General features: G+C 41.0%; 4 protein-coding genes across 4 annotated transcripts; 3 read left to right on the top strand and 1 right to left on the bottom strand.

Moving 5' to 3' along the window:
- Positions 1-15,318: 15,318 nt before the first annotated feature.
- On the bottom strand, positions 15,319-15,832 carry LOC117149028 (shematrin-like protein 2). Its single transcript, XM_033316707.1, has one exon. The coding sequence runs from the start codon at positions 15,766-15,768 to the stop codon at positions 15,319-15,321; it is 450 nt and encodes a 149-aa protein (XP_033172598.1). The 5' UTR covers positions 15,769-15,832.
- A 3,486-nt stretch (positions 15,833-19,318) lies between these two features.
- Positions 19,319-19,975, top strand: LOC117149026 (glycine-rich cell wall structural protein-like). Its single transcript, XM_033316706.1, has one exon. The coding sequence runs from the start codon at positions 19,375-19,377 to the stop codon at positions 19,789-19,791; it is 417 nt and encodes a 138-aa protein (XP_033172597.1). The 5' UTR covers positions 19,319-19,374; the 3' UTR covers positions 19,792-19,975.
- A 2,534-nt stretch (positions 19,976-22,509) lies between these two features.
- Positions 22,510-22,989, top strand: LOC117149025 (ATP-dependent RNA helicase DED1-like). Its single transcript, XM_033316705.1, has one exon. The coding sequence runs from the start codon at positions 22,565-22,567 to the stop codon at positions 22,892-22,894; it is 330 nt and encodes a 109-aa protein (XP_033172596.1). The 5' UTR covers positions 22,510-22,564; the 3' UTR covers positions 22,895-22,989.
- A 372-nt stretch (positions 22,990-23,361) lies between these two features.
- On the top strand, positions 23,362-23,703 carry LOC117149024. Its single transcript, XM_033316704.1, has one exon. The coding sequence runs from the start codon at positions 23,362-23,364 to the stop codon at positions 23,701-23,703; it is 342 nt and encodes a 113-aa protein (XP_033172595.1).
- The last annotated feature ends 782 nt before the right edge of the window (positions 23,704-24,485 follow it).

Genomic DNA, 24,485 nt, shown 5'->3' with positions numbered 1-24,485 from the left:
CTGGGTCCTGGGTTCTGGGTGGCCAGGAGCCGGCTTTCCCTTTTCTACAAATCGCCTCCAATCACGCGCTCATTCGTCCAGCAGTTTGTCGCAATGCCAGCAACACTTTTATTCAATTTTCTATAAATGGCAGGGGTGAAGGAGAACAGCATGGGAAAACAAATCGGGTGAGGGCGAAAATATCAGAATGATTGGAAAAAAAAAAACATCCTGGCATCATCAAATGCAATTTCATTTTATTGGAAAATCGCTGGCCAACCAACCAAGCAAACCGCATCCAAAGCCAACCAACAGTAACAAATCACTGGAAAAATAGCAATTACAAGCTAAGTATTTTAAAATGCATGTAAACAATTACAAATTGTTGTATTGTTTTTTAAGTCTCCAAATAATAGTAATATCTCAGGTAAGCGATATTCAAACAGATATCCTTAGGAATTACTTAAAGTTTGCAGCTAAGCAACAAATCCATTGTAAATTTATATTATTAATATGGTTTAAAGTGACTTTTAGACTCTTTTGACATTTTTACGCACCTGAAGTTGCCTCAAAATATTTACCTCAGTGTGGCAGCAGCAAAAGGCAACCTTGTGCAGGACTGACTCTTATGTTAGTAACCTAACCCAGTGACCCTCCCATCCTGCAACGCCCAGTTCTAGTCAAGGTTGATTGGCGACGACAGGTGCCCTGTACACCCGTTCACCTGCCCACCTGCCCACCTGCCACTTCAACCTGGCCATTCTGGCCACTTCTGGCCCCGCGACTAAAAATAAGCTAAAGGGCGGTCCTCGCTGGCATTTCTAGTGTTTGTTTAGATGCCCTTTTTGCTCCCAGAGTCACGAATGTCGCACTGTTATGGAGTCAATGCGCCAAATGCCTAGGTATATATCATTGTTGGTGCAGTGATATTAATCTAGCATGATTGCATTAAAATGCTAAAGATTCGCCATTTTAATATACACACCTTCAGGATACTAGATATTTTGTCCTCTAAGCCGGATTAAATTTTTTTTAATAATTATTTACCTATTCTGTCATATAAGCAACTTAAACTGATGATTCTACACCATAAGTCAGAAATTCTAGAATTTTGGTCCTCCAATCCGGATCAAACAATTTTAATGTTAATTTCATAAATCTAAAGAGCGGCACATTAGGTGTGTTTTAAATTGACCCGTTTAGCATAAAATGGTTTTATTACGCTCCGTTTTGTTGCAAATCTGCGTGTTTAATTAAATTTGGTTATATGCGTGCCGGCCAAATTGGTTTGCAGAATCGTAATACCCGGAAACGGTTAGTTGGCAGTCATAAAAATGAATTGCAATCATTATCGTTGCTTAGATGAGGTTTGCAGCCATCCAATTCCCCGGTTCCCACCCCTCAAAACCCCACCATCCCCTCCGCACTGCGCTACCTGTGAAGCGTGCTTTATTGCAATTTTTATTGCACATTTTTGATTTACTCAGCCATTGGAGCCACGGGCTTTTGAGCTGGCTGAGCGATTCTGGTTGGGGCATTTGGCTTTTGGCCCGGGGGCTATGTGCGTGTGGGTTGATGGCCAGGACATCGATTTGCTCGTGTTTTGTCCTTACTGCCTGACCCGTTTGATTTGATGCGGTGTTAAATTATAATTACAGGTTGGAGCTGCTGAAATGGGGTCGTTCGTGGGCTGGTGAAACCGGCCAGAAGAAGGGGCTTTTCGCAGCTTATCGCGCACAAACATATGGCATTTTGTCAGTTAGTTTTGTCTGCCTTCTTTTTTTTCGCACACTCGCGAATGCAAGGAGCATTACACTGATAAAAAGCGGGGTACAATGAAGTAAGCATTTAGTTTATTAATGTATATAAAGAGTAAGTTAGAGTTTTTTAAGGAACCGGTAAGATCTTAGGGACATTTTTTGCTTACCATATATTATGTATTATCATAAGCTTACAGATTATATAAAATTTAGTTTTCTTAGTGCCTTCAGCTGTTTGCATGTGTAGGTAGACAAAGTACTCGCATATATATTCATGAACCTGGTGTACATCTGCATAATGCATGGCAGCAGCAGCAGCAAAAGAAGAAGAATCGGTGGCAGTGGCAGGATACGCCAGTTGGCGGACTTTGCCTTTTATTTTAGTGGCTTGGGCTTGGGCTGTCTGCCGCTGCTTTTGGCGGCCAACTAGTGCGGCACACACACTCACTCACATATACATATGCCCAAAGAGAAATATGGGGAAAAGGCAAACAATGGCAGGCAACCTAGTTATCGCCCCGCCATCTTTATTGCATGCAAATGCGCGAAAGGCGGCGCAAAAAGGAGGCGCGTCTGTTGAAATGGCTAACACACACACACATGCACACATACTTATAAACCGCATGCATATTTATCTTTTGCCACCTCCTGCTTCTTTGTGGCACACACACACAAACACATCCGCAGACAGGCGAGTCCAAGAAATACGATATCTTAAGTGTTAAACAGGCGCTTTGCCAAACAAGCCTGCACTCGCAAACCTTATCTGCAATATATGCGAGTGTGTGCCACGCCCACCGCCCTGCTACTGCAGCTGCTGGTGCAGTTTACACAGTAAATAAAATAAGAAAATATTTATCTATAGTTTCAATATTGTTTATCTACATCAAATAAATATGGTATGTATCTAAACATATTCAAATTTATCGACAAGCCACTGAAATCAACAGGTTTTGCAACACTTAAAAAGTTTTAAAAGAGAACGAAGAACAGTGCTGCTTACTTTTAGACACGTGCGTTAAGAAAATGTGGCTAATACCGGGTTACTTATCAAGATTTCCTTCTTTTTTAACTTCATAAATAACTAATACATAGTCTTTAAACGGAAAATGCTATACTTGACTTTTTTTTGGTTAAAAAATGCTAAATGAACCATTTAAGTGCAGTGCCTAACCAAGTCAACGTAAATTATTCATTTCGAATTACTGCAACTCCTAGTGCCATTTTTTCGCCGTGCTGGAATTCGAGACCCACATATTTGGCAGGAAAACAAAAAGTGCGGGGAATGGGCTAAGAAAAATAAAAACTGCGCCGCGGCAAATAAATAAAAATGCTGTTCACTTCTGCTGCGGCGCGTTTTATGCGCACTTGCACTCACTCACACACAGACAGCAACGCTCACACGCACACGTGCTAACAGGTGTGAGCTTCCCCGCGCTCGCTCGCACACACATGCACATACACAGCCGCAGAGTCGCAGGCACAGGATCCTTGCTTCATTTTTGTAGTGCATACTTTCGGGCGCTGCTTATAATTCCGCGCCAGAGTTGTAAATATTTGTTCAAGTATTTATTTATGTACTGCCTGCGCGCGTGTTTCACCTGCATACATATGTGTTTGTTTGGCTGTACTTCGCTCTGGTTTTGTGTGAGTTGCGGGCTAAATTAAAATGCATTGCACTATAGCTGGCTTTTTGATTTGCCATTCCCCACCGCAACTGCAAACATGTATGGTATAGTACCATTCAGCTGAATGGCGCACTTTCAATTTCCTTAATGGTAAGCCAGACTCCCGCCGCCGATAGGGATTCAATCCTGCAGCCAGATAATCGAAGTGCGATAGCAATTTTCCATGCATATACAACCTAAATACGGTAAGATTATCCTATTTTATAAAAAATACTTTATAAGTAGCTTGTGACCAAAGACTTTTGTATTTTATTTAGGTGTCCAAAAGTATGCAGCAATATAGTTAAATAAGCTTTCTAAATACTTCTTATTCAATTTCAAGTTTGAAAATCATTTCTTGGTTAGCAGAAAACCCATTACATTCTTTTGTATTCACAATTAATTTTATCTTATTTTAGAAAACATTGTTTTTTTGAGCTTCAACTATCCAAAAACTCAATTTATGCTAAACTTTTCTTTTCATAATGCACTTTCGAACGTTTTCTAATTTCTTGAATAAAAATACGCACTGAAGGGGGAACCCCGAAGCTATCTTTTAATGAAACCCGAATGCAAAAGTAATCTGGAAATGCATCTGGCAAAATGCATTCGATTTCATTTCGATGCCAGTTCAGCTAACAAATACTAATCGTGGAATCGCCAGAATATCTCTAAGTGGATCAAGCTGGCAGTCATTTCATGGTTTGGAATTTTGCTCAAGGACCTCGGGTTCTCGTCCATGTCCATGTCCATGACAAGCCAAAGTTATCAATTTTTTCAGCTGCTCTCTTTGGCCACGGTTCATCAAACATCTCTGCAGACACTTCTTGGCATTTGGAAATTGATTTAAAAAACTTTTTTAATTAATTATGATAATGTCGTAGTGAGCGCAACTCGTTGTGGAAAGGGAAGGGGGAGGCGTCACCAACCTGCCACGCCCCCGCCACTCGACCACGCCCCAATACATTTGACGCATTGCCGTCGAGTAATTCCGACTTCTTTTATTGCTGCAAATGATGTTCGAGTTGGGTATTTCCTTTTCCCATTCCTAAAATTGTTTTTTTTTTTATCAATGGAATGTTTGAGTTTTCACATTTCAATTTCTGGAATTTTACCCAGCAACTTTGGATGAATCTTCCTGTACGAGTGTGTTTGTGTGTGTGTGTGAGAGGGGGTGAGAGCTCAAGTTAAAATTAACAAAAATTGTGGGAACGTGGCATGGGGATTGGGTTTGCAAATAAGTTTTGTATTAATGAAATTGCAAATATGTAAAACTTTTATACATGTTTCTTTATAAACTGACAAACTAATAGACTGAGTTTTGGCATGTTGTGTCACTGGGTCGGAGTCGTTGTCCTAGCGCCATGGCTCTCCCTTTGGTCCTTTTTAGGAAATCGGTTCTTGTGTGTGTGCGAGTGTGTGTGTGTGTGTGCAAACATCCTGGCAACTTTCTGCTGCAAAGTTTGAAAATGTATTTCAATGCATAGAAATGAATCTAATTTGTAAAATTTCATACAACAGTTGAAAAGTTATAAACGCGCAGGCACTTGCACTCGGCACACGGCTAGGATGCAGGATGGAGGATCCTGGATCCTGGGAACCCCGACCCCACCATTTTGTAATACCGGCTGCACTGCCTCGGCCTCAGCCTTCTCCTTATCCCCATTTCCCAGCCCCGTTACCCATTTCCCATTTTCCCGGCCTGTTTGTGTGAAAACGTCGACAACTTGGCATGCAGATTGCAAACTTTCGAATAGCATCAGCGGCTCTCTCTGAGGCAGCAGCGCAAACCGAGAAAGCAAAAAAAAAAAAATAAGTAAAATGCTGAGCAGATTTAAGTGGTGCTTTGTTATGCATAAATAAAATGATTGGCAAGAAATAAGCAGGCTGGCTGGCTGGCCAAAAAGGAAACAACACGAATAATAAGGAACTGGTTCTGGTGCAAGCCAAAACATATTTTCAGTTTATTTAAAATAAATTTTACATTACTTAGCTCCCAACTAAAAAGCTGCAAACATGGGTCATGCCCAGGTCCACGCCTACACCGCCGACACCCGCCCCCTTTTGGCCCGCACCAGTGCGAAAAGTAATTTACGCCCAGCCAACTTGCAAAAAACTTGTGCACAGCGAAAAAAAATATAAAATGTGGCAGAAAAATGTCATTTATATGTTGAAAAAATCAAGAAATCATACAGATACAGATAAAAAGTCATTGCCCAAAGGCATTGTCATAGCCAAAATCAAATAAATGGCCCAAGGGCAAGGAAAAAAATTGTATTTTTAATTAAAGGTAACTTTATTCATATGTTATTTGAATATCTTTATTTTAATGGCTTTTTGGATTTCATAATTGAAATTTGATCTTTTCTACCTTTCTATTTCGCCAGGGAATACAATATTTCTTTCTGTGTTGTCAAATAATACTTTTGACATCCGGCAATAATAAAAACTTATTTCAAAGTTGGTGAATTTGTCAAATAAATCGTTGAACACATTTCATTTACTTAATATTATGTTGTAGTTATAAATTGCAGAATATCTACATAATAAGCAATTATTACCAATTTTCTGAGTATATTTTGGGAACGCTAAAGATCTTACTCAATATCTTATGGGAACTAGCATGCTTTGCTGCTTTTTTTTGGCCGTGTGGGTTTGGGCCTGGCCTGTAAAACTGGCTTTGGTTGTGGCACTAGGCACAGTCTACGGCAAGCAGCCAAAGACAATTTTGTTGGCACTAATTGAATGTAAATACAATTTTGCTTTGCTGTCAAGTCTTGTGTCTAGGCGACGTCGCAGCGCTGACGATGAAGACGACGAGGCTGTGGATGTGGATGAGGACGAGGGCAAGGACAAGGACGAGGTGCAGGTGGCGGCGGAGGCGGAGCTGAAGGTGGAGGACCAGCACGAGGTGGAGGTGAAGGACGAGAAGGATGTTGTTGGCGTTGCTCTATGACGACGTTGGCAATAAAACGAAACGAGCTGATTGTATGCTACAAACAACTGGTGCAGCTGCTGCCAGGATTGCCAGAACATTGAGGACATTCGGCACTCCTCCCGCTGGCAGTTGAGATCTGGAAGCAGTCTACCCAGTCCAGCCTCCATCTTCAGTCCGCACTCCTGCTGAAGTGTCGTTGTAACGTTTGGCACACAGATCAAGTGCAATGCAACGTGCAAAGTTGCAAAAAGCGCAAAAATCAACAGTATAAAATCTTTTATTTAGTGTCATCATCATCAACGCTGGCTCCTCCTTGCTCCTCCAGCTTCTTTTCCAGCCATCTCGTTCTGCGCAATTTGCCGAGCTCCAGCCCGCATCCAAGTTTGGTGCACAAAATGTCATTTGCCGTTTTGAATTGATATTTACTTAAAATTTAATTACGAAATTTGTAAACATAAGCTCGCAGCAGCAGGTTCACATGCTTGGCTTTTTAATAGCGAGATGTATGTGTGTGTGTGTGGGGGGGGGTGTAAGCCATTTTAAGAGGTCCTGCAGGGGTTTACGGGCTTATGCGGCCAATCAGGGCCAAAAACTCCATTAATAACATTAAGCTCGACTCTCAATTCAATTAAAATGCATTTGTTTTAAATTGCTTACAAATTGTTTGCATTCAGGCGTTATTTTTTGTTACACGGTAATTGAATTACTCTTTGCCAGGACAATGTCCAGCCGCAGTTTGGATGAAGGATCAACGTTCGGCAGCTGGCTGAAAAATCGATTTAGCCGGTTTGACCTTTTGAACTATAGAACTTTAACAAGGTGTTTGCGCTCTGACAATATGATGTATCTTATCGGATTTATGTAAATTGGTTCACGCAAACTGTACGGTTGCAAAGGTTGTACGAAAAGCGTAATTTAACAGTGTTTAAATGTCATTTATTTTAAAATAATCGTTTATTTTTTTCGTAACTGCCGGAATTAAACTCCATGCTGAAATATTCACGGTTAAGCCGAAATTTTGTATTTCACCAACTAACTTGATAAGAGGAAAGTCATGTTACAGTTTATATTGGTATTTGAATGCATCTTACATTTTGAACTAAATTGGGATCACGTATAAATAAATAACATTTCGTATACGTTACCTGACAAATTCCATATTTAATGTGTTGTCTATACATTTTCTAATTAAGCAATAGAGCGCAATGGCATAGCCTAACATGCAACTGATATTTTAAATAAATACGCATATCTAGTAATTAACTTTTTCAGTTTGCTTTTATTCCGAAATTAGTTTGCCGTTCAGAAATGCTGTAATTGATTTAAATAAACAGATGTTTGTTAATTAAATATAAATCCTCGCCAAGGAATGGGTAATGTGACTTTTATTTGTTCGAGTTACATTCATTAAAACAGTAGTTTTTATGACTTTCAGCTTGTATGCTACGCTGTCGTTTTGCTCGGAGATTGCAAATCGCATCTCCTGCGTGTTGGCGACAGGTTGTTGGTTAATTAATTCATTTATGCGCATTAAGCGGTTGTGCTGGTTGTAAGTGTTCATTAGCATTTTCGCTATTTGCACTATTCGAATGCAATTTTCGCATTTGTGGTAATGACATTCGCAACCATCGACGCGCTCTGGTTTTTCCTATTAGCGGCGCCCAAATGTATGCTACATTTTCATCACGAGATTCTCAAGCAAATTGTCCGGTATTCTGCGGGACTGTGTATTAGTGCACTGCGCATAAATCTGTGGCAGTTATTAAGAATATGTATATTTACGAGTTTTACAAAGTTTTGGTTACTATATTATATTTTTCTGATTGAATCCACTGCACTTCCTGACTCAAAAACGCTTGCATTCCTGAGAACAATTTTAAAAACCTTTTTATATTTTTTATTATCACGATTTTTGGTTTTCTTGTAATTAACTTTGTCCTTTTTCAATGGTCGAATATAACCAAATTCCGCCTAACCTTATATTTTTCTATTGTTCTACAAAATAAGCTGATTTTCTTATAACATTCTTAGACTTTTTTCTCAGTGCCTGAGCGTGTGTTTGAATTTTGTGAGTGCGCGATTATGCGATTGTGTTGGTGGTCCACTGTCCCGCGCCGCCTGTCTCGGAACAAATCAAATCATCATCAAATCATGCCAAAATCGAGTTAATTCATCTCCACAGTTCATTGCGCGCTAACAAACGAGAGGGAGACGGCTAGCTGCGCGTGCGAAAGAGACGGTGCTCGGAGCAATAGACAGAGACGGGACGAGTGACAGCTTATGCACTCGAAATACGCATTTCAATGCGGTTTTTGGCATTTTGTCTAACGCAAAATATAAATGCATTTTGTCACTGAATGGCCGAAAAAAAGGAGGCGGCTGGTGGAGTGCTCAATGGATGGATGTATGGTGGTGGATAAAAATGCTCGACTGGCAAACAACGCTGCGTATAAGCGATGCTTGATTGCGTTTCCGGTTTATGAAATTTGTGGCCGGGCCATGCAATAATTTCTCGTGGCTTATGTGACGTCAGTCAGTCGCTGATGGAATGGAATGAATGCAATGCCTAAGTGCGTGTGTTTGAGTGAGTGTTAATATTTTGTCGATTGGCGATGCAATATTTTGTCATTTGGGAAAGCCATTATGAATTTATTTATTATTTCGCCGAACGCTCTCTGTGCGAGCTGTTGATTGCGTACATTTCCCATCCGTTTACCCCCGACTTCTGCCCCACTCCATGTATTTCCGTGTGATTTTCAATTCGTTTCTGGCGTACGTGTGTTTTTAGCATTTTGCGTTAGCATCTGGCAAATTAAAGTGCAGGCAAGCAGAAATTCAATCTCTCGTTTGATTCTCGCCCTCTCTTTCCCACACTGCCGAACTCGCCATCTCGCTCTGTGTGCCAACTTTAAATGCGGCAAAAGTCCCTTTTTTAGCCATCTCTCTGTCTGATTTAAATTACGAAAAGCGCACGTTTTATTGTTTGTTTCAATTGCCTGCTGACGAGCCATGGATTCAAGGATATAGTGAAAGAAGCACTCAGAGAAAAGTTGGGCCTTTTAAGGGATATAATTCAGAGCAACCAAATAACCAAGGAAAATGCTGTACAAAATATAGAATTTGAAGTTTTGAACTTTTGTTATTTTCTAGAATCTGAGGGTTTAAACCCTAAATGCTTTTAAGGAACTACTTTAGTAAAATCTTACTCACAAATATCATTAAATAAAAGTGAGCTTAATTTTGACAATTTTTCTTAGCAACTACATTTTTTCCCCATGTAGACCAAGCAGGACGAGCGTAATCAGCAAATGTGCCAAACGTCCTGCAGCTTCGGCAACCAGAAAAGGTAGGGAAAACCAAATTAGTTTAATTTGTACGAAATCAAGCAAATGTATGAGAAGCGAAGAAAGCCAAAGCCGAAGCCAAAAGACAGATAGAGAGAATGGAATGGAGGAACGGCTAAAACTGTCTTCGGACAAATTCCATTTAGCATTTGGAAGGACTCGGGCCAGCGAAATGAACTTGGGCTAATTACTCAATGCAAATTAAAATTCATGTCAAGCAGATTGGATTATCCTCACGCAACATTTAATGTCGCACTTAGCAAATGGCCAACACAGCGAAAAGGTGAACGGATAGCGAAGTCAAGGGCGTGAAAATGCGAGGGGGACGGGGAAAATTGCGAATGAGATGAGGGAAAACTCAAGGAGCAGAGCAACAAAGAAAAATCTCTTTTGAAATGCTAATGTAAAAATTCTTTAAAGAAAATTACGCAATACATTATTTTGGTTTATTTTGCATTAAAAGTCAATTTAGTGTTAAGGTCCCGGGCATGGAAAAATACGGCACGGAAAAAAAGGGCGCCGCGGAAAAACAAATGCCGGGTAGCTAACAACAAAAGGGCGCGCAACAGGATTGGGTCCTGCCAATCGGATGGACAACGGAGCAGCCCAGCCAGCCAGGACATTCGTCGTCGTCGTGGGCATGACAACGCAACTTGGAGCCGTCGAACCCTCGGGTTTGTATTTTGCATTTTAAGTTGGAACCGCGTTAAAGGACACATTCCCCGTCGAAAAGCCAGGTGGCAAAGTGGGCGTACTCGGTGACCACCTGATTTTTCAGCACATTGCTGTTTCCAGAGAGAAATATCACAATTTTACATTGTATTTTCACTTTTTGCATATTCAGTTTAAATATTTGTATTTATGTGCGCATTCAAATACTTTCGAGCTTAATAATTAATTGAACAATTAAGAAACTTATAATCAAAATATATGTATCAATATTAAGCAAAAGCCACAGCAACGACAGTTTTATGTCGGAATTAAAATAAGTTAACTAATTGAATTGCAAAAAATCAAAGCAGCAGAAAAATCACCAATCAAAGTGTTTGAAAGTGTAACAAACTATTAAAATCAGAATTCAAAACTCGCTCCAACAGAAGTAATTTCTTAACACTGAATTTTTGTTATTCATATAATGTTATTTACAAAATCTAATTTAATTTGCTCCATTTTGCTATATTAACTAATAAGAATTCGCTTTCTGGGGAGCCCGAAATGAATCTAAAACGCTTCAGCTCCCTTTTGGTGAAATGAGATTATAAGCTTTTCGCATTTAACTTCACAATATGCAACAAAAGCCATTATTATGGCTGCCTTCCACTTAGCCGCGCGTTTTCCAACATTTTCGCCACGCCATTTCCCATTGTGTGCCGGGTAGGTCCTTTTTCGTCGAGTGTCCTGCGTGGCACTCGCTCGCCGTCGCCGCGGCACGCTGCCTGTGCTCTTTATCTATTAAAACGCCTTCCAATTTGCATATTTCTGCAGCTGTAACAGCTGTCAACGCTGGACGCGACGCAGGACTTATTGTCGAAGGGATCCGGGGTGGTGGTGGCTGCTCCTCTTAAGATAATGTCCGCCGGCCAGCGGGCTCGTCTCCTGCTCCCGATGTCTGGCGCAATGGAGTGAGCAAATTAAAGACCCGGCAGGGAAACGCGAAACGGAAAAGGGGCTACCCAATCCAAGCAATGTGCTTATGTCGCATGAATCACATACTGAATTCTCAGCATTTTCATTTTGATTAAGAGGGAAAATGTTAACATTATTATTGGCAAAATTATGCAACAAAGTGTCCTTTGTGCTCAATGTATATTAATTAAGAATCAAGTTTGAAAGGTTTCAAAATGTTACTTTTAAAATCAGTCTTTACTTTTTGCTCACATTTAAATATACAAGAAACACTGTTTGAATTCTATTGAATTAAAAATATAAGCAAATAAATCACAGGGCATTTTAAGGTCCACTATTATAAATTTCAGTGCCCGGCGTACTTTTGTATCGTTTTATACGATTTTATGCCATTTTGTTTCGCTTCTTCTGCCTTTGCTTGTAAGGCTGTCACATTACCTACATCAAGTGTCACTTTAAAACGCATTTTTCTTTCACTTTCACCCCGCCTGGCTCTCATTTTGAAGTGTTGCTCAGAGCTGTCGCCACTTTGCTTTATCTAAAGACCGCTTCTCCGCCGATGTCCTGTCCGTTGTCCGTTGTCCTGTCCGCTCACTCCTCCTTTTGCGTGCGGACAAACCAACCGATTTGCCCCCAACCGATTTGCGTCCCTCTGCGCTGCTCGTGTTTGTAAACAATTCGAGGGACATTAAGTTCCAATTAAGTAACATTCCAGGCAAATCAGAGCGACCCGGCCCCTGGCATTTGTTGTTCTCGGTTTTGTTGCGGGGACACAAGAGTAGCAGCAGCATCAGCAGATTGCTTTGTTAATATTAATTTGTCATTAGTCTGGCTTACGAGGCTCTCGTTTAAAATGCATTGATAGGCCAAGTGGCTCTTATCACAGCGAGAGCTGCGAGCTGTGTACATAGCCAATGGTCTGTAGGTTGGTCGTTTGGACGCCTTGGCCATCAGATAAGTTTAATGCGCTTTAAACTGTTTGGCTAGGAGCTTGCGGTCGTCGTACATCCGCCCAGGAGATGGCAACCAAATCCCTCCCCTTTAGGCCGGCGTCCTTATTCCTTTTGAAAACTACATGGGCACAACTGTTGCTCCGGCCACTTTGCTGATGAAAGGGTGCGAAGGTGCAAAGGTATTTCGGTTGCGGCACAACCACAGCCTCACCTGCACCCGACTCAAGTTCCTGCTACCTTTCAATTGGGTTCGGCACTCAGGGAAAATACTGCTCTCTTCTTTTTTTCTTTTCTTTTTTTTCTTTTTATATAAATATATAAGCTTACCAGAAGAAAGCAGAATTATTTAGAAATCAAAACAGCTCTCTAAAACATTTCTAGTTATTTTCAAACAAGTATAGTTCTGAATGCATGTCCTTTTCTCGCACTGCATCCTTTGCTTTGTGTGGTCATCCGTTTGAGAACCTTAGTGTGCCTTTCTTAGGCTGCCACTTTGATGGACAGATCCTGGAGCACTCGCCATAGAGATTTCAATTTCCGCACCAGGTCCTTTTCGCAAAACTAGCTCTGTTTCTGCGGCTATAGCTGTGCTTTTTGCCGGCCATCATCTTGTTGTATTTTTATTTCCATCTACTTTTTTTTACGCTTCAACGCGGCAGGACTGTGCCACACCAATATACGTACATTTATATATGTATATACATATAAATTTATATAAACACTGGCAGCACTCAAAGGCTTCGGTCTCAAGTGTCGACGTTTTTTTATTTCACGCTACTTTGAGCTGATACACATGCAAATACACACACACAGACTCACACACACATTGCGGGGGCCACAAAGCGTAAAAATGTATAAAGCTTATGCCAACTGGCAACCCATTCTGGCCCACTGCCTCTAGTCAGTCAGTCAGTTTAGTTTAGTTTAGCATACTCGTTCCCACGACCGAACTACGCATAAAAAGCAAATATATATAAGTTTTCAATTCAGGCTGGCAGGCAGGCAGCCACGGCAACCGCACCATCTGGCTCTGAATGGAGGTATAGAGTGGAATATGGCTAAAAAGGAAGGTGTTATCTGATTGCCATTTTAAACACAGCGCCGCTGCTGCAGCAATTTCGAGTGCAATTGGCAAAAGCGTTGGCCAAATCAAAAGCGAAGCCCACTGAAAGGAGTGGCGAGCGCATATAAAGCAGCAACAGCAGCGCAGCCAGGATTGAATGAATGGCGGTTCCAGTGTTCCCAGAATCCTTCGCCGCTCTAGAAAGAAAAAAAAAAATACCCCTGGCTAGTGCCTGAAGAGACATTAAAAGATAATCGGCACCAAGTAGAAGCGCAATCAGAGTTTCCCCGAAGAGGATGAAAGACAAGCGGACACATGCCGTATTTGTCAACGGATGCGGATTGTGAAAGCCAAGTTGTCAAACGATGAGTCCTTTAAAAGAGCGGGGTACATAAGCTAGATCATCCCATTTGCCTAGGAATGTTCTAGGGTTATGTGTGGAATGTGCTCAAACATTTTTAAATTCGAAATAAGTAATAGCAAGGTTTGTTGTTTAATTCCAATTTAGTATGATGATGGTTTTCAAAATACTTATAGTGATCACATGTTTAAAAATGTGATGTCAAAAATCAGAAGCTAATAAAATTACATATCAAGAGCAAATAGTTTTAATCAATTGCGTCAAATATGTAAAAGGTCAATGCTAATATTATTTTCGCATTTATCATAACCAAATTCGCATTGAAACAATAATAAAATACGTAACCAAAATCAATTTGATGGCCGTTAGCAGGGCATTATTATTTGGAATGCAGGGTGTCATTAGGAGCAAATGATTATTAATTTATGCTCAATTACTGCAATTACAAAGTCAACTAAGAAGCCCAAACACCACAATTAGTTGACGGCATGCCATTGTGAATTATTAAGGATTCCCAACATGCGGTGCATGCAAATAGTGATGACTTTATTGGCCCACTGCAGTCCTTGTCGTTTTTCGTTCCTGTTAATTGAAATAATAATTCATGCTCACGTAGCTCGTTAGGGCATCGCACATCGGACATTTTCCCCCCATTTTCTTCGCCATTCGCTGTGTGTGTGTGTGTGTGTCTTCGATGTCCTGTTGCTTGTTTTTCTGTTTGCGTACGCTCTTGCAACCAACTCCGACCAACTTACACGTGTGTGTGTGTGTTTGTCTACACTGAGCGAAAGCGTGCGCAACGGGGCGTATGTGCAACGCAAGTCGTTTAAAAGTCACACACTAATTAAACGGCACTCGGACACTCCGCTCGACTGGCCTGCGAGTGTAGAGTGTGTTACTTTTGCGGTGTGGCATGTCAGCATAGTGCTTACTTACACTATCGGCAATTAAAATCTAAAAAGAAGTGAGCTCTTCCTGTCTGCAAAATCTCTCTATTTGCTTAAGCTCCCCCCTTCCACTAAATGTAAATGATTGAGCTCTGGTTAACGCAGAGCTGTGTAAATAATATGGTAAGCCATGCTAGATTTTAATGAATGAAGGCGATAATCGTTTTGAATTGCTTCAAAGAAGCGACTGGACACTCGAGCAAATAAACAGCCATATCTTGGGGCCATCAAAGTGAAACAGTTGACTACTGCGAATTTCGTATCGTTTAAGAGAGTAGGGGCTTTTAATTTTAGAAGAGCTGGCTAATCCTTTGAAATGTGCTATCATCTTAAATCCTTATGTTTTCGCTAGTGTTGTGAAGTGAAGTCTGAAGTATGGAGTAATCTTTGGAATTCTTTCTACCTGAAATATTCTAAAAATTTATAGATATTACCTCTTAACTTCGGCACCAATCTCTTAAATAGGTCAATCTGTACAGCAAATTTTGTATTTTTTGCATTTTTCCCCAATCGACCACAATCACATTACCATGTCAAATGGCCAGCTGAGGGATCATTAGGTAATCCCAGCTTATTTAGCCACAGACCTCGACCTCCCCTGCATATTTGTATAAGTTTTACCAAGAATTTTAGTTTTTCGTTTTGGTTTTATTATTTCGTATATCCACTTAAGCGAATGGTTAGAATGGACTAACACCAAAGATGCCGCCGCCGGTGGCACCGAAGCCGCCAATGGCCGGATATCCAATATTATAGCCACCGCCATAACCATAAGGACGACCATAATATCCGCCCGCCAGTCCCAAGCCGCTGGCGCCATACAGATTGCCGTAGGGATAAAGTGAGGAGCGTATGCCGCCGTAGCTTCCATAGCCCCCGTATCCCCCATATCCGCCGAGTCCTCCATAGCCTCCATAGCCGCCGTATCCTCCATAGCCTCCGTAGCCACCTCCATATCCTCCGTAGCCACTGCCATATCCTCCGTAGCCACCCAAATAGGGAATTTGGCGACTCACTCGCTCGCTCCTTTCGCTATCCTCGTTTTCTCCGGACTCATTTTGCTGCAGCGGTTGGCCAACTGTTGCGGCGATTAGCAGCGCATATAATCCAAATAAAAACCAGCTACGCATTATCCTTATGGCTCCTTGAACTGCTTTACTGGTCGCTTGACTTTATCAGTGGCTTTATGATTGCTCCGCGCACTCCGTTTGCTAACTGTGACCTGGCCAACTCGCGACCGGTGTCTTTATAGCCTAGAACTTTGGGCATAAAATGGAAACTTTTGTTTCGCCCTGTTTGTTCGTTTTGTTTGTTCATTTGTTTGGCTTTTTGCGGCCGCTTGTTAGCAGAAATTAGATGCTAATGTAAGTGCCATAAAACAAACTATTAAAATATGCGAGTACGATGCCCCAGCCTCCATTGCCACAGCGGCAAAAGGGAACAAAAAGCTAATTCATATGCTTGCGACCGGGAATTTTTTGGTGGCACGCTAAGTGGCGCTCATGAAATCGAATGGCAGCCAGTTTAAAGAGCAAAACATTTCACTTTGCGGCGGCACCAACTTCTGGCCAGTGTTGGCCATTTCGGATTACAGTAAGTGGGTAAATAAAATTTAAAATTTATAACAAATTTGGCATTTATGTAGTGAGTGTTGGTAATAAGTGAAGTTTTAATAAAATACTTAAAATAAGATTTAAACTTATTTTAAACGAGAAGGGTCTTAAAATTACACTTAAAGCTGTCCTTTCAAACACTTAAAATTCGTCTACTTCGGCTAATTCGGCTACTTTTTCACTTATTTATGAGATATTTTTATTATGTATTTATGTCGAAGTTAAGTTCAAAAGTGTTCAAAAGTATGCACATTACAGCAATTATCCATTACATTTCGGAACTAATACAAATTTGTTGCATACTTTTGCACACAATTAGGCTTGAAACTTCGGCGACTTAATAGCCAAGTTGGCCGCACTGCTTTTGCGGTCAGGTAAGCTGTGTAAATGTGCTAATTTCATTTGAAGGTTAGTTATGCTATTGACCAGGCCCAGACCCACTCCCACTCCCATTCCCATACCCACTCCATACCATTCCCATTCCCATTCCCAGACTTTCGGCAGACGCCTTCCACTTCGGGGTGCGTAAGTGTGAATTGCTGTTAGCTGTTGCTCTTGTTGTTTGCCGAGTTTGGCCAGTTTGCGAGTTTGCCAGTTTGCCAGTTTGCCGGCCTGTTTGGTTGTTGCCCTGTTTGCTGCTGTTTGGCTTCGCTGTTTGTTTTATGAGCGCGGGCCGGCCATTAACAATGCTCGATGTCTCTATAGACGGCTTGAATAGCTCTCAATTGGTTTATTGCGGTTTTCGGCGCATGTGTTATTTCGGTTAAATCCGCTGTCTAATCCTTGTGTGTAGCTGCGGCATTTTCATTCATTTATGCAAAACGCGAAGCATTCTCCATCGCCAGCTCCATTTCGCTGCCAAAAATTTGCTTATTCAAATTTAAACGCTTTTAGTCCAGTCCAGGAAACTGGGTCAATTAACGATGTCAACGTCAAAATGATGCACATTTTGCCGACCTCCAGTCCGCTTACAAAATTCACTGGATGGCATAAACTTCCGCATAAATTTCCACCAAGAGAGATAGAGATTGACTGCAACGAGAAAAACTCAATGAGAGATAAAAAAAAGGAAATTTCAGACGCGGCATAAATTAAAAATACACTTTTTACTCGGCCACCGACAAACCAGCGAAAAAGTATTTTGACTATGACTGTCATAATCAGTGGAAGTATGAAAAAGGGAGCCGAAAACTTTCAGAAGAGCCAGGCAAACATTTAACCCTCAAAATTCTACCTGCCTCCAAACTCACCGGAAGACGATTAGTAGAATTACTGATTTACATTGGCCAGGTGTTCAGGTTTTTGGCCATAAAATTCCATAAATTTCAGGTAGACCAGGTTCATGGTTGTTTAAATGTGGTAGCTTATTAAGGCTTTTGATAGGAAAATTAAACGACCTTGAATAAGAACTTGAAAATATGCATCAAACGGTATAAATGAGTGATATTAGTTTGGAAAGCTGAATAGTTTTTGATGGTGATAACGATGACATTCTAATTAGTTGATATGAAAAAAGTTGACAAACTAAAAAGAGCTAATAAACATTAAATCACGTGCCATTCTGGATGTTTTTTTTTACCTGTTTAAGCAAGGCAAATCTTTTTTAATGCGAGTCCCCCTTAAAAGTTTTTAATATTTTCTTGCTTGCATTTTGTTTGTTACTTCTTTAAAAGTTCAAACACAAAGTTTTGCCTCGTCGCAGAAGGATGGCTATAATGTTGTGAAAAACGTAGGCAGTCTTGTCATTTTCTTCATTCTAACTTATCCCCGTTGAACTGAGCTGAACTCAACTGATGGTCGGCAATTGACGGATGACAGGTCAGACAGCAAATCAGTTTAATATATAAGTTTCAGCCGTAGCAGATTTATTGTAACAGACACTTTGAGTGCATAATTGAATTAAAAGTTTTCTGCTCCGCACTTGTATCTCGGTTTTTATTTCCTTAGAAAGTGATACAAATTGTTGGTTTACATTTATTATATAATTGGCCAGGTGAATTAACGTGCTGTAAGCATTTTTAAAAATATTCCAGCCAATAAAGTTATTAAAAATAATAAAATATATGTAATAAGCTGATGGTTTCGTCTGCTTTAAATACAAAACATGTTTCACCAGTTTTCGTTATGTAAGATAACGCGTCTGCCTCAAATTTGTTTTGAAGATCAACAACAAACTGGCTTTCTATTTATACTGAGTAAGTATAATTTCTGAGAATTTTTCCGCTTATAAGCCTATTAAATTTGGGTTTTTAATAATAACACTCACACTTGTACTATTAAGTGCCCTTGTATAGTTAAGTATAGCAGAGTTCCTTTGTTTTGTAAATGGTAATAAATACTTATATACTATTTATATTCTTTTAAATGAAGTGCTAAATCTAGATTAACAATGACCAAACCAGATCTTAAAATGTGCTAACCACTGAGCAAGCTAATAACCGATATGAGTCAGTGGGTTGGCCAAAAACGAAACCGACAACATTGATGACATTTAAATAACAACCAGTTGCGTCGACTGTTTACCCTTAGATTTTAATTAAGTCAAACAAACAAACAAAACAAAATCCCCAACTTCCCGCGATGAAAAGCCTTACGAAATCGGACAAACGAAAGATGAATGGAGAGCCCCACTTGAGATGGTGCTTCCCATCTAGACTTGGCCACTTGTCCATCGATCTGTTTTGGTGTGCCAGCCAAAGAAACTTGAATGTTTTGCGCATTTGAATATAGTCGTCCGGAGAAAGCCCATCCTGAACCGGCTGGCCACTTCAGACTTTCCCCCTTCGTCCATACATTTGGTGGGGTGTTTGCCAAAAAGTTTGCCTCTGTTTCTGTTGCCTAATAGGTTTTGGTTATTATTATGGAGCAGCTTTATTGTTGTTGCTCATAGCGCTTAGCCAGACAGTTAATACGAATCGCTCTGCTCGTTGTATTCATTTCAGTTCTGGCGCAACACTCACAACTTTGATGTTCCGCGCCCAGTCGAACCACTTCTACTTTTATTCGCTCCCCCATTGCCAGTCGATAAGTTGCGAATCATATAAATTGACCGGCCGCAGATCAGAGACTTCGTAGAATCCATCGAAACTTTGCCGGTGATTAGTAGCAGAAGTTTCCTCGAAAATGCGCACATTTGTTTGCCTTGCCCTGGCGACCATTCTCCTGGTCGCCGGCTCATCAGCAGCCACATATGATCCTGTGGCGGCGCAACTTCTGGATGTGGATGCAGGTGTCCAGGCTCCGGTGGCAGAACGTCAAGCTCGCCAGTTTGGCGGTGGCTTTGGAGGACGTCCAGGCGGCGGCTTTGGCGGTCCGGGAGGCGGTTTTGGAGGACGTCCAGGCGGCGGATTCGGAGGTCCTGGCGGCGGATTCGGAGGTCCTGGCGGCGGATTCGGAGGTCCAGGCGGCGGATTCGGAGGTCCTGGCGGTGGATTCGGAGGTCAAGGAGGTTTCGGAGGCGGTGGCTTTGGAGGACGTCCAGGTGGCGGCTTTGGCGGTCCGGGAGGCGGCTTCGGAGGACCAGGCGGTTTTCCAGGCTAAACACCAAGCAGCAATCATCTGTGACTGACTTAGCATAAGCCTCTAGAAATAGACTTTGAAATCAAAGTGCAATCAAGCACGCTCTAATTAAGTTCGAAATACATTTGCCCCTCGTCTTTGATTCACTTAATTTCCTTGTCATTTGCATGGCTTTCAGTGATTGGCATAGGTCTTCAAGCTTAAATGTTGTTTGTGAATGCACTAGAAAAAATGTAAAAGGAAACAGTATGATATTAAGCAATCAAAGCTAAATTAAGAAGCTGGTTAAAAGTATGCTACAGTATTTATACTCTAGAGGCTTTAAAGTTTAAACTTCCAGTCTTTTAATCTGGCAGATCTATTTAAAGTACAAGTACCAAGTATACGTATAAAAATGAAGATAAATTTGATCATTTTTTTCTTGGCCTGTAAATCAGCATTTAATTCGTTCGTTCACGGTTTGTTTGCTTTTTCCTACTTATAACAAAGCAGTCCATTGAAACTTTGCTTCGGCTGCTGCCACTGGCGTTTGCTATCTAACTTGCCAATCGCGTTGGATGGCGAAAGTCGTTTAAGATTAAACGCTTGCTGTAAAATTTCCCCTTTGACAAGCGCCCTCTTTTATTGTTAAAAAATTAACTTGGCTTTAAATTTACGCCTTTTGTTATCCCTTGACCTCTGCGAAAAGTGAAGCCAACCAACCAACCCAACCACCCAACCATTCCAAAGGCCCACCCACTCATACAAGGGTCATACGCCAACATTGATAAAAGTTTTCGTTTTTTTCTCGTTGCCCCATCACTTTTTTTTTCATTTTTTCTGGCTCGTGAAAAATTTCTTGTTACTAGAACGCAGTCTTGTAAAAGGCTTTGTTAGTCTACACTTTCACGGTATACTTTGGGAACTTTGTTAAAAGTGGACTTTTCCCTTTTTTTTTCCCAGCGCTTTAATGACTTTGCATAGTTGGGGTTTAAGGAATTTAACAGCTTAAGATTAAGAGTTTTAGTGCAAATAAACTAAAAATTTAGTTGGATAAACTGCTAGTTACACAATTGAAGAGTCATTTTAAAGCTAAGATATTTTGCAGTTATGATGCCTTGTTAAATATTTAAAAAATTGAAAAACAGTTTTTATGTAACTTTTACAGTTACTGCACAACTTCAGCTTTTAGAGTATTGCCATTTCGATGATTTCCTGTTTACTACGACTCCCTCTTCTTTTTGGCCATTTTGGCGGAGCCGCTCTTATCGAAATCGTGTCTCAATAAATCTACGGCACCTTCGGATACACAACCGCCCACTTTTCCGATGGACCGCCCACCCGGGAGGGGGGTGGCAACGCCCAAGCAGCTGGCTGCAAGCGATGGGAAAATGCGGGAAAAGTGGGCCGAGGGCCGGAAAAGCCGTTCGAACTGATTATCCTTGTTGACCGTCGCGGCAGCAGCCGCAGCTGATTGATTTGTTATTGAAAATATTAGGCCTGGACCAGAAGGGAAAATCGAGATGCCAGAAAAAGATGGAGAATTGTGAGAAGGGGCGTGACGTGAAAAACGTGCTGTGCGTTTGGATACGCTTGAAACTTTTATAACTTTATGAGGGCGTTGTAATTTGATATCGCAAAGTTTTTTATTGCCTTTTATAGCCTTATAATTTGGCCGCGATGTTGTTACTACCGCTGCTGTTGCTTATGTTGTTATTGCTGGTGTCGCCACAAGAGAGATGCTGAGCCCGATTTGTTGGCCCACCGGGCGTATACTTGTTGTTTGTGGCGGCTTTTTCGTTTACACGTTATTTATGGCTTATAAATACGTATCGTTTTCGGTTGGCAAAGGGAGGGGATGGCATGTCGCTTGGGGCGGCATTTCTGAATTGTAAACAACTCACATGTGGCCCGCACTTAAGAAATCTCTTAATGAGCATTAGATGTCGGCAAATGAAATTACCCATATGTGCAACTTGTGTTTGTGTTGGTAATTGGATTTGAGACGCCATACCTTTTCTGCTCCCGTCATCCAAATGACGGCACATTTTGATTCGAGATTTGTGATTGGTTCTAATTAAATTTTCAGGTAAGCTTTCTAAGTAATTCAAAGAATAGCAGAGTACCACAGAGAATATCACAAGATACAGATATTATTATTGCTTTTTTTAGAAATATTATCAATTTACGTGGTAAAACGATGATTTCATCTTAAATACTTAGTTATTTATACCTGTTACTCATGGAACAGGAAAGTATATATCATTATTATGCTCTTGATTAGGGTTATCACAATTAATGTTAATTTTAGTTTTATTCGGAAGTTTTAAAGCATTCAATGCTCATAAGCACTTGATCAGCGTTTAATTTTAAAATTTTTATAGAATATTAAAGCTAGCTTATTTAGCTCTTACTAATTGAGCAATACTTTATAATTCGGAAACTTATAAATTGGCTTATAAAGTTTGTTATTCTCATTTTCATAGAACATAATTGGTAGCGAATGAGTTGAGAAAATGAGTGGGTAAAACCCAAAACAGGTTGCTCGAGCTGCGTAGAAATGATGTTTTTATTTTCTTTCTTTTTTTCACCCAGTTGTTTACAATTTCAGCTGGGGGGCTCTGGAAGTCGGGGGTTTTCTTCGCCATTTGATTATGCTCAGGAAATTTAATTGCTGGAGGTCGTCGGCACACAGAACTTGTTTAGAACTCCACCGTCATCGCGGTCAGGTCGAAAGCTATATAAAGAGACCAGGCGGGGGATCAGCTCGAATATAGTTAGAACATTGGGTGAACAAGACAACGGAGACGGAACGATGCGCATTTACCACCTGAATCTATTAGTGCTAAGTGCCGGCCTACTGGTCCTGCTGGCAAAGTCGGGGACCACGGCCCCCCAGGCGGATGAGGATGTACAGCAACTGACTCTGGCGGATGTAAATCAGGCGGAGGAGCAGCAGGAGATGCCGGCTGTTCGCCTGGCCAGGCAATTTGGATTCGGCCGTGGAGGATTCGGCAGAGGACGCGGCGGATTTGGCGGAAGGCGAGGCGGCGGTGGATTCCGGAGACCCGGTTTCGGTGGCGGTGGATTCGGTAGATTCTACCCACCGCCACCGCCCTTCTTCGGCGGCCCCTTCTACGGCTAGGTGTTATTAATTTAATGTGCATATATGTGATACGCACAGACCAGGATTAGCTACTAATAAATCAACACGAGCTGCTGCTCTCATTATCCTACCAAGTGCAGAACCAGTTTTTATGGGGGAAGCACTCTTTTTTTTATATATATCCATGGCAAGAAGTGCTCAGCTGTATTAAATATTATGGGCGTTAAACGAAAGCGGTATATGAAAATCTCTGGAAGTGTTTATATTATAACAAGAGCACTTTATCTGCGGCCAAGTTTAAATATTAAATTTATAACTCTTTTTAAAAAGACAAATTTAGATTTCTAATGATAAGTTGCAAACTGGCAGAGCTTTGAAATAAATCAAAAGAAGTCGCTTCTGTAATTGCCAAAAACAAGTATTTGTTTACTCTGCTTAAGACGGATAATTCCCATAAATAGAGCTGCTTGCATTTAAAAAATGTTATATTAATAAATGGAATTAAGATGAGTACACTTCGTTGCTGCATTGTTATACTTTTGGGTGCTCTGATTGTTGAAGTTGCAGTGGCTGGAAACCATAAGTCGCAGGATGAAAAGGATGAACATCATTTCCAGCCCGATGAAGTAAAAAGTTCAGATGAAGCTATAGAACGGATACGACGTCAGATTGGAGCTTTTGGAATTGGAGCTGGATTTTATGGAGGAAGGAATGTTGGTTCAATCGGTAATCCTTATTATGGGGCTCCATATGGAAATCTCTACTTTGTGCAACCTTACGGGCACTACTTCCATGATCGCAGATTTGGAGCCAACTACGGTTTCGGTGGACATTTCTACGGTCGCTAGACAAATGTTGTGCTCAACGTCAGTCAATGTCTACTTAATAAAGTTAAACATTAAAATATATAAGCACTGTGGCTAAAAAGGGTTGATCGGAGTGGGTGGATTTGCCCAAGGGCGAAGCTGAAATTATAAAAATTTCATTTCAAATCACGTTGAGTGACATGCAGACTGAGCACAGGACAAGAAAACTTAATCAGCGATGTTAACGATGTCAGGCTGCGGGAAACAGGATGTCATTCTGTACCATCAAATGGCTCCATTCCGGGTCGCGTACTCGTATTTTATTCCGTTCTCTACTTTCTTTATCCTTAATTTTCTTCTTTTTTTTGTTCGTTTTATTTTCTAATTCATATGCGTTTCAAGTTTTAATTACGTGGGAAAAAAGCGAATGAACAAACGAGCGGGTGCCATCCAGGGACCAAAGCCAGGCAGGACCACGGCCAGGACTTCTTCTGGCTCCTTCTTGGCTTGACTGACAGACAGGAGCCGCAGCAGAAGAGCGCAGCTCAACATGAAAATAACAAAATACGCCCAATCAGACCAGCCAGAAATGGAAACGAGACGATACACACACAGGGTAGATGGACGACCAGACCTAGAGACAGACGGCTACAGCCACAAAAAAGGGCAAAAAAATTAAGTAGCGAAATCAGCGGGTGAAATGAAAATAAAAAAAAATATAAAAAAAAACAGAACAAAACGAAGTAAAATAAAAACAGAAGGAAGAAGAGGAGCCCCCCAGAACAACACAAACAAAACAGGATAAAGGCGTTGCATGCCAAGGA

This window comes from Drosophila mauritiana, unplaced genomic scaffold, assembly GCF_004382145.1.
Source record: "Drosophila mauritiana strain mau12 unplaced genomic scaffold, ASM438214v1 U_1, whole genome shotgun sequence".
NCBI classification, from domain to species: Eukaryota; Metazoa; Arthropoda; class Insecta; order Diptera; family Drosophilidae; genus Drosophila; species Drosophila mauritiana.
The sequence above is the reverse complement of the archived record's forward strand: the minus strand, read 5'-3'. Positions and strand labels throughout refer to the sequence as shown.

Bases quoted from the DNA above. Each gene is read 5' to 3' on its own strand.
- LOC117149028 (XM_033316707.1), bottom strand. From the start codon at position 15,768: ATGCGTAGCTGGTTTTTATTTGGATTATATGCGCTGCTAATCGCCGCA.
- LOC117149026 (XM_033316706.1), top strand. From the start codon at position 19,375: ATGCGCACATTTGTTTGCCTTGCCCTGGCGACCATTCTCCTGGTCGCC.
- LOC117149025 (XM_033316705.1), top strand. From the start codon at position 22,565: ATGCGCATTTACCACCTGAATCTATTAGTGCTAAGTGCCGGCCTACTG.
- LOC117149024 (XM_033316704.1), top strand. From the start codon at position 23,362: ATGAGTACACTTCGTTGCTGCATTGTTATACTTTTGGGTGCTCTGATT.